The sequence below is a fragment of the Oryctolagus cuniculus genome, chromosome 16, assembly GCF_051225735.1.
Source record: "Oryctolagus cuniculus isolate XC-2025 breed Fujian yellow rabbit chromosome 16, ASM5122573v1, whole genome shotgun sequence".
In the NCBI taxonomy this organism is placed as follows: domain Eukaryota; kingdom Metazoa; phylum Chordata; class Mammalia; order Lagomorpha; family Leporidae; genus Oryctolagus; species Oryctolagus cuniculus.
This window is the reverse complement of record NC_142882.1, coordinates 1,672,872-1,684,303: the sequence shown is the minus strand read 5'-3', so window position 1 is coordinate 1,684,303 and position 11,432 is coordinate 1,672,872. Positions and strand designations below refer to the sequence as shown.

General features: G+C 76.9%; 1 protein-coding gene across 4 annotated transcripts; it reads left to right on the top strand.

Annotated features, from left to right (window-relative positions):
* Positions 1–670: 670 nt before the first annotated feature.
* Positions 671–9,032, top strand: NCLN (nicalin). Of its 4 annotated transcripts, none has more exons than XM_089315296.1 (15): positions 671–943; positions 2,772–2,956; positions 4,079–4,223; positions 4,313–4,407; positions 4,802–4,882; positions 5,209–5,312; positions 5,393–5,481; positions 5,564–5,703; positions 6,293–6,471; positions 6,906–6,993; positions 7,242–7,280; positions 7,353–7,516; positions 8,145–8,198; positions 8,295–8,373; positions 8,454–9,032. In XM_089315296.1, the coding sequence occupies exons 1-15, from the start codon at positions 760–762 to the stop codon at positions 8,511–8,513; spliced, it is 1,686 nt and encodes a 561-aa protein (XP_089171422.1). In that variant the 5' UTR covers positions 671–759; the 3' UTR covers positions 8,514–9,032. The 4 variants fall into 4 exon arrangements, with proteins under 4 accessions (XP_089171422.1, XP_089171420.1, XP_089171421.1 ...); XM_089315294.1 differs by having other exon boundaries at positions 2,772–2,962; positions 4,082–4,223; XM_089315295.1 differs by having other exon boundaries at positions 2,772–2,962; positions 7,356–7,516.
* The last annotated feature ends 2,400 nt before the right edge of the window (positions 9,033–11,432 follow it).

Here is an 11,432-nt window from a genome sequence, read left to right as displayed (position 1 = left end):
CTCGAGCGCCGCCTGGCGGCGATCGCCCGCTGGACCAACTGCGCAGGCGCGCCGGGCGCAGCCTACAACTCCCACAAAGCTTCGTTCCTGCCGCGCCGGAACCTCCCGTCACTTCTTAATTCCCTCTTCATTCATTCGTCCCAAGATGGCATAGCGCAGCGCGCCGTGTGCCAGGCTGTGCGCTCGGGCGCGGACGGCCCGGAGCCACGAGCAGACAGGAGTCGCTGTCTTCGTGGAGATTAACATCTGCGGGTCTCGGCTCTGGAATCCATTGGTTCCCCTCAGAAACTTCTGCCGGCAAGACTACAACTCCCATAAGGCGATGTGCTCACCCCTGCGCACTACAATTCCCAGTAGGCCTAGCGCAGCCACTTCCGGCTTCTCGACTTTTCCAGGATCCGGATCACGTTCGCCCCTCCCTGCTCCCGGGATGACAGACAGGGCTTGAGGCGTTTTTCTTGCCACACGCGTTCATCAAGTGTGTACATTGAGTGACTCAGCGATGTTAGCCGAGCAGGTCGGCTGCTCTGAGCCTCGGCGGGCCCAGCACTCCCAGGAGGCTCTGCGCGGCCGGCGGACTACCGCTCCCAGGCGCCTCTGCGCGGCCGGCGGACTACCACTCCCAAGGGGCAGCGCGGCGGCGCGGGCTGCCCGGGGCGGCGCCTGCAGGACCCGGGGCGGCGCGGGCTGCCCGGCGCGGCGCCCGCAGGACCCCGGGGCGGCCCGTGCGAGGTGAGTCCGCCGCCGGCCGCCGCCAGGATGCTGGAGGAAGCGGGCGAGGTGTTGGAGAACGTGCTGCGGGCGTCCTGCCTGCCGCTCGGCTTCATCGTCTTCCTGCCGGCCGTGCTGCTGCTCGTGGCGCCGCCGCTGCCCGCCGCCGACGCCGCGCACGAGTTCACGGTGTACCGCATGCAGCAGTACGACCTGCAGGGCCAGCCGTACGGTGCGTCCCCCCCCGCCAACCGGCCCGCCCCGCGCTGGCCCCCCGGGACCCCGCCCCGCCCCCCGGGACCCCGCCCCGCGCTGGGACCCCCGGGACCCCGCGCCCGCCTCCCGGGACCCCCGCCCCGCGCTGGACCCCCCCTCCGGAACCCGCTCCCCGTCCTGCCCCGGGACCTCGCGCTCGCCCCGCGCTGGCCCCCCCCCCCGGGTCCCCGCCCCGCGCTGGACCCCCGGGGACGCCCGCCCCCCGGGACCACCGCCCCCTCGCTGGACCCCGGGATCCCCGCCCCGCGCTGGCCCTCCGGGACCCCGCCCCGCGCCCGCCCCCCCGGGACCCCCGCCCCCGCGCTGTTCACCCTGGGACCCCCGCGTCCGCCCCCGCGCTGGACCCCCCCCTCCGGAACCCGCTCCCCGTCCTGCCCCGGGACCTCGCGCTCGCCCCCGCGCTGGACCCCTTCCCGGGCCCCCGGGAACCCGCGCTGGACCCCCCAGGACCCCCCCTTCGCGCTGGATCCCCCCGGACCCCCCGCCGGATTCCCCAGGCCTCAGCCACCCGCGCTGACCCTCAGGCCCCCTGCTCCCCACCCTGCCCCGGGACCCCTCGGGGTCCGCCGCTCGCCCGCGGGCCCTCGCACGGCCTGGCCCGGTGCCCACGTCGCTGTCCGGTTCCCTGCTGGCCAGCGCTGCCCCGGGCGTCGGAGCTGTCTGTGGCCCGGAGGCCCCACGGCCGCAGCCCCGCCCCCTGCCGCGAGCCCCTCGTGGGTGCCCGGGACCTCAGAAGCGCGTGTCAGCCGTGACGTGGGGGGCGGCCCGGAGCTGAGGCTGCACGGGGGGGGGGCCCGGGGCGCGGACATTCCGCGCGCCGCTGTGTCGGCTCCCCCGGCCCCCCGCCCGCTCCTCCCCCCTGCCCCGCTCTCCCTGGACCCCAGGTCCCCCTCCCACACCCGTGTCCGCCGGCCTGGCCCCCAGATCCCCCTCGGCTCCCCCTTCCCACCCGTGTCCGCCGGCCTGGCCCCCAAGGGCCGATGGGTGGCCGCGCGCTCCATCTGGGCGGGCACAGGTGCGTGTGGAGCGTGGCCGTGGCACTGGGGCCGGCGTCCGCCCGCCGCGCCCCTGCCTGGCTGCCCAGGGCTCGCTTTGTGCCCGTGGGAGCCGGGAGCGTGGCCTCCCGGGGCCCCCACGTGTGCCCCGCCCGGCTGCTCGGCCCCTGCTGTGTGCGTGGCCCACACCCCGTGGAGGGCGGGGGGCGCCGGGGCTGGGCCCCGGGAACCAGGCGCGGGTAGACCCGAGGGGCCACGGCGGTCGCTCCTGGGGCGAGGCTGGCCCCCCCCCCCCGCGAGAGGAGCCCCTTAACCTCTGACCCCGCTTGCCCCGGCTCCTGCCCTCCGCTGCCCGGGCCCCAGCCAGGTCCCCTGGGCTCTGGGGCGGCGGGGCCATCGCGCAGCGCGGGTGAGCCGAGCCCGGGGCGCGGGGCCCTGCGAGCTGGGAGTCCCGTGCGCTGCGGGCCTGGCCTTGGCCTCGTCTGCCGCGGGGACGTCGCCGGCCGGGGCCAGGGCAGGTGGTGGACAGGTGGACCTGCGTCCCGGGGGACGGGCGCCCCCGCGGAGGGGGTGAGGCCGGCCTCGCGGGCTCCCGGCCTCTGGGGAACTCCCAGCGCCCATGGGGGGCTTCGCGCAGGCTTGGGACCCCCGGAACAGGGGCCACGGGGCGGGGGGCACCACCCGTCTCTGTGGGCGGGGGCGACAGCCAGGGCTCCCCGCGAAGCCCCGCGGCCGATTTCGGGGGTCCCTCTGTCGCCCGGCGCTGACCCGCCCCGCCCCGGCCCGCAGGCACGCGCAACGCCGTGCTGAACACGGAGGCGCGCACCGTGGACGCGGACGTGCTGAGCCGGCGCTGCGTGCTCATGCGGCTGCTGGACTTCTCGTACGAGCGCTACCAGCGGGCGCTGCGGCAGTCGGCGGGCGCCGTGGTCATCATCCTGCCGCGCGCCATGGCCGCCGTGCCGCAGGACGTGGTGCGGGTGAGCCCCCGGGGAGGGCGTGGGGGGCGGGGTGGGCGCCGTGGTCATCCTCCTGCCGCGCGCCATGGCCGCCGTGCCACAGGACGTGGTGCGGGTGAGCCCCTGGGGAGGGGCGCGGGGGGCGGGGTGGGCGCCATGGCCGCCGTGCCGCAGGACGTGGTGCGGGTGAGCCCCCGGGGAGGGGCGCGGGGGGCGGGGTGGGCGCCATGGCCGCCGTGCCGCAGGACGTGGTGCGGGTGAGCCCCCGGGGAGGGGCGCGGGGGGCGGGTGGGCGCCGTGGTCATCCTCCTGCCGCGCGCCTTGGCCGCCGTGCCACAGGACGTGGTGCGGGTGAGCTCCCGGGGAAGGGGCGCGGGGGGCGGGGCGGGCGCCGTGGTCATCCTCCTGCCGCGCGCCATGGCCGCCGTGCCGCAGGACGCGGTGCGGGTGAGCTCCCATCAGGGGGGGGGCGCAGGGGGGCGGGGTGGGCGCCGTGGTCATCCTCCTGCCGCGCGCCTTGGCCGCCGTGCCGCAGGACGCGGTGCGGGTGAGCTCCCATCATGGGGGGGGGCGCAGGGGGGCGGGGTGGGCGCCGTGGTCATCCTCCTGCCGCGTGCCTTGGCCGCCGTGCCGCAGGACGCGGTGCGGGTGAGCTCCCGTTCGGGGGGGGGTGCAGGGGGGCGGGGTGGGCGCCGTGGTCATTATCCTGCTGCGCACCATGGCCGCCGTGCCGCAGGACGTGGTGCGGGTGAGCTCCCGTGGGGGGGGGCGCCGTGGTCATCCTCCTGCCGCGTGCCTTGGCCGCCGTGCCGCAGGATGTGGTGTGGGTGAGCTCCCGTCCGGGGGGGGCGCCGTGGCCGCCGTGCCGCAGGATGTGGTGCGGGTGAGCCCCCGCTGGGGGGGGCGGGGCGGGCGCCGTGGTCATCCTCCTGCCGCGCGCCGTGGCCGCGGTGCCGCAGGACGTGGTGCGGGTGAGCCCCCGCTGGGGGGGGCGGGGCGGGCGCCGTGGTCATCATCCTGCCGCGCGCCATGGCCGCGGTGCCGCAGGACGTGGTGCGGGTGAGCCCCGCCTGGGGAGGGGCGCGGGGGCGGGGCGGGGCGTGGCCGAGCCCGCGCGTGCCGTGCGTGTCCCCGCAGCAGTTCATGGCGGTGGAGCCCGAGATGCTGGCCCTGGAGACGCCGGTGCCCGTGTACTTCGCGGTGGAGGACGAGGCGCTGCTGTCCATCTACGAGCAGACCCAGGCCGCCTCCGCCTCGCAGGGCGCCGCCTCCGCCGCCGAAGGTGGGGGGAGCCCCGCGTGGCCGGGGAGGGGCCGCTGGGAGAGACCTGGGGGGGCCGCGCGGTGACCTGGTGACCCCGGGCCCCCGCAGTGCTGCTGCACACGGCCACGGCCAACGGCTTCCAGATGGTGACGAGCGGGCTGCAGAGCAAAGCGCTGAGCGACTGGCTCATCACCAGCGTGGAGGTGGGCGCGCGCGCGCGGGGCGGGAGAGGGCCTCTGGGCGCGCCGGCGCTGGCCAGTCTGTCCGCCCTGCGGGGCACGCGTGCAGCTGGGGCGCGGCCATGGAGTCCTAGCGCGCGCTCCCCTCGGGGACATCCGGTGGGGGGCGAGGGCGGCCAGGCTGAGGCCCCGGGGCCGGTTAGCGCAGTGACGCGCGGCGCAGTCCCTGGAGGAGCCCGGAGACTCGGGCGTGGGCCGGGGTCTCTGCCCTGACCCTGGCCTCCGGCCTCCGGATCGCGAAGCCTCGGGCGCTCCCGTGGAAGGGGCGGGCGGACGGGCGGGCCCGCGGCAGTGGCCGAGCTTGGGGAGGGCGGGGTCTCCCTGGTGCCCCGCCCCGTTCTGACGGCCCCTCCCCCAGGGCCGGCTGACCGGACTGGGCGGAGAGGACCTGCCGACCATCGTCATCGTGGCGCACTACGACGCCTTCGGAGTGGCCCCCGTGCGTACGCCCCCTCCCCCGCCCCCGGGGAGACCCCGCAGGGTGGGGAGGCACCGGGCCGTGTGCGGTGCCCACAGCAGAGCTTCCGGAACCTTCTCCCCGAGTGGGAGCCGCGCGAGGCCGGGCCGGGCCGCCAGGGAGCCCGCCGAGCCGCCTGCCTTGAGCAGGTGCGGGCCCGCAGCGCCCCCTGGCGGGCAGCAGCTGCGCCCCCCCAGCCCCTGCCCGGCACCCTTCCCCGTGTCCTGTGGGCCCCCCGTTAGACTTGGGGGCGCGGGGCCCCGACGTCCCTCCCCGTGACCCCGCGCGGTGACGCCCCGTCCTCGCAGTGGCTGTCGCTCGGCGCGGACTCCAACGGGAGCGGGGTCTCGGTGCTGCTGGAGCTGGCGCGCCTCTTCTCCCGCCTCTACACCTACAAGCGCACGCACGCCGCGTGAGTGGGGGGCGGGGCGCGTGGGGCGGGGCCCTCCCCTCTGCCCCCCCCAGCCCCCGCCCACACTCGCGCCCCCCCAGGTACAACCTCCTGTTCTTCGCCTCCGGGGGCGGGAAGTTTAACTACCAGGGCACCAAGCGCTGGCTGGAGGACAACCTGGACCACACAGGTGCGCGCGGGGCCGGCGCGGGCGCGGGGCGGGGCTGCCGCCGGCCCCGCCCCTGATCCCGCCCCCGCCCCGCCCCCCGCAGACTCCAGCCTGCTGCAGGACAACGTGGCCTTCGTGCTGTGCCTGGACAGCCTGGGCCGCGGCAGCAGCCTGCACCTGCACGTGTCCAAGCCGCCGCGCGAGGGGACGCTGCAGCACGCCTTCCTGCGGGAGCTCGCGGCGGTGGGTGCGGGGCGGGGGCTGGGGGGCTCCGCCCACTGCGGGGGGGGCGGGAGGGCGCACACAGGGGCTCGGGGCGGGAGGGCGCACACAGGGGCTCAGGGCGGCCCCACCCACAGCAGGGCGCAGAGAGGGGTGAAGCTCCGCCCACCACGCTGGGGAGGGGCTCCAGGATGGCCCCGCCCACACATGGGGGGGCTCTGGGGCGGCTCCGCACACAGAGGGGTGACGCTCCGCCCACCACACCGGGGAGGTGCTCCAGGATTGTCCCGCCCACACACGGGGCTAGGGCGGCTCCGCCCACAGCAAGGCGCAAAGGGGTGATGCTCCGCCCACAGCGCCGGGGAGGGGCTCAGGGTGGCCCCGCCCACACACGGGGGCTCTGGGGCGGCTCCGCACACAGAGGGGTGACGCTCCGCCCACCATACCGGGGAGGGGCTCCGGGATGGCCCCACCCACACATGGGGCTAGGGCGGCTCCGCACACAGAGGGGTGACGCTCCGCCCACGGCGCCCGGGAGGGGCTGGGGTGGCCCCGCCCCGTGGAGGCGGGAGCGGCGGCCCGGCCCTGACCGCCGCCCGCCCGCCCGCAGGTGGCCGCGCACCAGTTCCCCGAGGTGCGCTTCTCCATGGTGCACAAGAAGATCAACCTGGCCGACGACGTGCTGGCCTGGGAGCACGAGCGCTTCGCCATCCGCCGGCTGCCGGCCTTCACCCTGTCCCACCTGGAGAGCCACCGCGACGGCCAGCGCAGCAGCATCCTGGACGTGCGGTGAGGCCCGGCCCCCGGGACCCCAGCCCAGCCGGCTGCCGAGTGCGAGACCGCTTCTGCCCCCACCCGCTGGCCGAGGGCTTCGCACAGGGCTGGCCGCGGCCTGCACAGCTCCGTCCCACCCCCGGGCGGGACCTGCTCCTGCTCACCTTTCTCCAGGAGGGTTTCCTGTAGGAGGTGGCGTTGGAGCCCAGGGTCAAGGCCAGGAGGAGGGGGAGCCGGGGCAGGGGCGAGCCCAGGAGTGTGTGCGTCCCCAAAGCGCCTCAGTCTCTCTGGGTCCGGCAGCCTCCGCCCAGGGCCCGCAATGGCCGCTCCCTCTTCGTGGGCGCCGCGGAGCTGGGGTGCACCTGCACAGGGGGCGGGGCGGCCCGACTGTGGCCTCTGCCCTAGGGGCCCCCTCCCACTCGCGCGCTTCCCGTGGCCCCGCCCTGCAGGTCCCGCGTGGACTCCAGGACCCTGACCCGCAACACGAGGATCGTGGCGGAGGCCCTGACCCGGGTCATCTACAACCTGACTGAGAAGGTGAGCTTCGCCCGGCCCCGCCCCCGGCCCGCCCGGCTCCACCCCTGCCCGGCCACCGGCCCCGCCCCCTGCCGTCCCGGACCCCGCCCCTGGCCGCCCGGCCCCGCCCCGACCCCGGCCGGCCACGCCCCCGCCTGCCCAGCCCCACCCCAGCCCCATGCCCACCCGGCCCCGCCCCCGCCCGCCTGGATCCCGACCACCCCGACCGCCCGCCCGGCCCCGCCCGCAGCGCCGCGCTCTCTCCGCAGGGGACGCCGCCGGACATGCCGGTGTTCACGGAGCAGATGGTGAGGGCGGGGCGGGGCTGCGGCGGGGGGCGGGGCCGGGGCGGGGCGGGCGGGGCCTGACGGCGCCCCCAGCAGGTGCAGCGCGAGCAGCTGGACTCGGTGATGGACTGGCTGACGAGCCAGCCGCGGGCCGCGCAGCTGCTGGACAAGGACGGCACGTTCCTCTGCACGCTCGGCCACTTCCTGAGCCGCTACCTGAAGGACGTGCGCCAGCACCACGTCAAGGCCGACAAGCGGTGAGCGCGCGCCCTGGGCACGGGGGGGGGGCGGGGGAGCCGGGGGGCGCGGGGGGCGGGGGAGCCGCGGGGGGGGAGCCGGGGGGGGCGGGGGAGCCGAGGGGGGCGGGAGGAGCCGCCAGGGGCGGGAGGAGCCGAGGGGCGCCCGAGGGAGCCGCAGGGGGCGGGGGGAGCCGGGGGGGGGGCGGGGGAGCCGAGGGGCGCCCGAGGGAGCCGCAGGGGCGGGGGGAGCCGGGGGGGGCGGGGGAGCCAGGGGGGGCGGGAGGAGCCGGGGGGGGCGGGGGAGCCGAGGGGCGCCCGAGGGAGCCGCAGGGGCGGGGGGAGCCGCCAGGGGCGGGGGAGCCGGGGGGCGCGGGGGGCGGGGGAGCCGCGGGGGGGGGAGCCGGGGGGGGCGGGGGAGCCGAGGGGCGCCCGAGGGAGCCGCAGGGGCTGGGGGAGCCGCCGGGGGCGGGGGGAGCCGAGGGGGGCGGGAGGAGCCGAGGGGCGCCCGAGCGAGCCTCGGGGGGCGGGGGGAGCCGGAGGGAGCCTCGGGGGGCGGCACCTTCCCCGGGGATCTACTGCCAAGGGTCGGCGGAGGGGGTGCGTCTGGGAGCCCCCCTACGCCCCCCGCTGAGCCTGCCCCCCGCAGGGACCCCGAGTTCGTGTTCTACGACCAGCTGAAGCAGGTGATGAACGCCTACAGGTGGGTGCCCGCCCGGCCCCTCGGCCCCGCCCCTCCCGGGCTGACCTTGGCGCCCCCCTCCCCCCGGGCTGACCGCCCCCGCCCCGCCCCGCCCAGGGTGAAGCCCGCCATCTTCGACCTCCTGCTGGCCCTGTGCATCGGCGCCTACCTGGGCGTGGCCTACGCGGCGGTGCAGGTGAGCGCGGCGGCGGGGGCTGGCGGGGGGGGGGGAGAGGGGGGCGCCCAGGCTGCGGCCTCACGCCCCGCCCCCCCCAGCACTTCGACCTCCTGTACAAGTGGGTGCAGCGGCTGCTCGTCAAGGCCAAAGCGCAGTGACCGCGCCGCCCCCGCCCCCGCCCCGCCCGGCCCGGACCTCGCAGCGCAGCGCAGGGCCCGGGGCCAGGCCGCAGCTGGATGGGGCCGCGGACGAGCCCCTGGCCCCGGGACCCCGGCCCGCCCCGCCCCCACCCGCCCCACGCACGCTCCCTGGCCCGGAGCCGCTGGGAAGGGGGTGCATGGGGGGCGCCGCGGGAGAAGAGGCGGCCCCGCCCTCTGCGGCGGAGGAGGAGGAGGGAGGTCTGGGCCCTGGGGAGCCCCGACCTCAACCCGGCACCCCAAGGCCCCTGTGGGGGCGGCGGCGGGGCGCAGACCTCAGGGAGACCCCACGTGTGGATTCCATAGCAATAGAGCCCGTGAGGGGGGGGGGCGGGCGGCCAGGCTGAGCCCCAGGCCCCGGGGCCCCTCCCCAGGCCGCCGCCTCCCCTCCCCCGCCCTCCGCGGGCCTGACCGCAGGTGGAGCGCAGGCCGCGTGTGGGGCGCCGCTGCCCGCCGAAAAAATAAAGCCATATTGAACGAGCCGCTGTCCGGGGGCGTGCGGGGGCCGGGCCCCTGCGGGACGGGATGGCGGGCAGCGTGTCCCCTCCCGGCCGCCTGCCCGGGAATGGGCTCGGAACCAGAGACGGCCCTGGGGGGCTGGGGGGAGCTGCCTGGCCTGCCCAGGTCCCGCGGGAGGGAGGGGGCCTGAGCGAGGGGAGGGCCGTGGGGCAGGACGGAGCCGGGGGTGTGGAGGGGACAGCGGGCGGGGACTGGGCGGTGCCCCCGGTGGGACCTGGCTTCGCCTGCGAGGGAGGTGGGAGCCACGGAGGGCCATGGGCGGGAGGGCTGGGCCAGAGTGGGCTCGCGGGCGGCGCCGGGGCCGGCCCTCCCGCCTCCCCACTTCCCCCTCCGCGTACGGGGCTGGTACCTCCCCCAGGACTGCGGGGGGCAGTGCGGCCTCTCGGCCCTGCAGCCGCAGCCCCGTCCACGCGTCCCCGGACTCTGCCCTGCGTGCGGAGCCGGGTAGGGGTGGGGTAAGCCGGGGGCTGGGCCGACCGGCGTCCTGGAGTGAGGTCGGTGCCCGGCCTGGTCCCCGACACGGCTTTAGGCAGCGCTGCCTGCCTCTCGGGGAAAGCCCGCGTGTCCCCGCACACTGACCCCGCGGGAGCAGCTGGGCAGAGCCCCGGCCTGCAGTGCCCGCATCCCACGTGGACACCGGTTCGAGTCCCGGCTGACCCAGCTCCCTGCTGTGGCCTGGGAAGGCAGTGGACGATGGGCCAAGTGCCTGGGCCACGTGGGAGACCCGGATGGAGCGCCTGGCTCCTGGCTCCGGATCAGCGCAGCTCTGGCCGCTGCGGCCATCTGGGGAGTGACCCAGCGGATGGAAGACCTCTCCCCCTCCCCCTCTCCCTCTCCCCCCTCTCCCCCATCTCTCTCGGAGCGCCCTGGGATGGGAGCGCCTGCCCCGACCACCACGAGGCCCACGGCCGACGCAGGGATCCCACGTGGGCGCCGGCTCAGTCCCGGCTGCTGGTCCAGCTCCCTGCCATCCCCCCCCCCGCCCCCCCCCCGCCATTCAAGTAGATGGAGAGGAGAGAGAGCATTTTAAAAAGTCGTTAAAGGGACAGGATCGTTTTCATTTGTAGTGAACGCTACGAATGCAGTTTTTAAAGATACTTAGAGAGCGAGCTTTCGTCCGCCGGTTCACTCCGCACGGCCCAGGCGGCTCCCTCCAGGCCCCCACGGTGCGGGGCCCAGGCTCTCGGCGCCCGCGTGGTGTGGGGTGTCACGGCCCGTTCGGGGTGACAGGGCGGCGTCACGTGGGCATGGGCTGGCGCCGGTGTGCAGGGTCGTCGGCGGGCTGGGGGCCGGGAGGGCTGTGTGACCCGGGGTGGGGGGGGCTGGGCTGCCCTGATCCGCCCGCGGCTGCTCCTGAATCTGACACGCCACCAGGCGGCCAGAGGGTGGACCAGACGTCCCGCCGCGGGTGGACGGGGGCCTGGGCGCTTCTCTAGCTGATGATGAACACGCGGGGGTCCCTGCGCCGTACATGCGCGCCAGGGGACCCAGAAACACGCGCGGCTTCAGCAGGCGACCCACGAGGCCGCCCCGCGAAACCAGGCTGCGGCGGGGCAGCTGCGGCGCACCCGGGGCCGCAGCGGTGACACCTGCGCGGGAGACCCGGATGGAGCCCCTGGCCCCTGGCTTAGCCCCAGCCATTGCGGCCATCTGGGGTGACCCAGCGGATGGGCCTTACAAATAAATACCTAAAAGTCCATCCACCTCGGGGCTGAGGTTCGAGTCCCGGCTGCTCCACTTCCGGGCCAGCTCCCTGAGCATGCGCAGTGATGGACAAGCGCCCGGCCAGTGCTCCCACCCCCGTGGGAGACCCGGAAGCAGCGCCTGGCTCCTGGCTTCGACCCGGCCCAGTCCTGGCTGTCGACGCCATTTGGGGGCCCAGGGGATGGGAGAGGACCCCCCCACCCCGCTCTTTCAAATAAAAAAATTGTTTTAAAAAAACGCATCCGTTACAGCGCGCTCCACGTGCCGAGGGCGGTCCCGGGCCACGTGCGGAGGCCCCCGGCGCCCGCTGCGACCCTGGGGTGGGGCCGGGCCGGAGGTCAGCCCCCCACCCCTGCTGCGCGTGGCGGGCGTGGGGGCGGCAGGGTGTTCCCGGGGTGGGGGAGCCCCTGTGGAGCCGGGACCGCGCAGACCTTGCCTGGCCCGCACCGCTCCGTGCTTTAAGGAAATACGCATTTATTGTCTGTGGACGGGGGTGGGGGTCCTCCGTGCGCTGGTTCGTCCCCCCCACCCGAGCCAGGCAGGGGCTCCTGGGGCGGCCGGGCCCAGCCACCCCTGCTGCCTTGGGGCGCTCAGCAGGGCGCTGGGCTGTGGGCGCGGCCGGCGGCCTGGAGCCGGGCCGTGGGGCCGGCGCGACCC

Excerpts from the sequence above, each read along its gene's own strand:
- NCLN (XM_089315293.1), top strand. The coding sequence starts at position 760 with ATGCTGGAGGAAGCGGGCGAGGTGTTGGAGAACGTGCTGCGGGCGTCC. Across the intron at positions 4,224-4,312 it reads CGCCGCCTCCGCCGCCGAAG|TGCTGCTGCACACGGCCACG; the intron begins GTGGGGGGAGCC and ends GGGCCCCCGCAG. Across the intron at positions 8,374-8,453 it reads TGGCCTACGCGGCGGTGCAG|CACTTCGACCTCCTGTACAA; the intron begins GTGAGCGCGGCG and ends CGCCCCCCCCAG.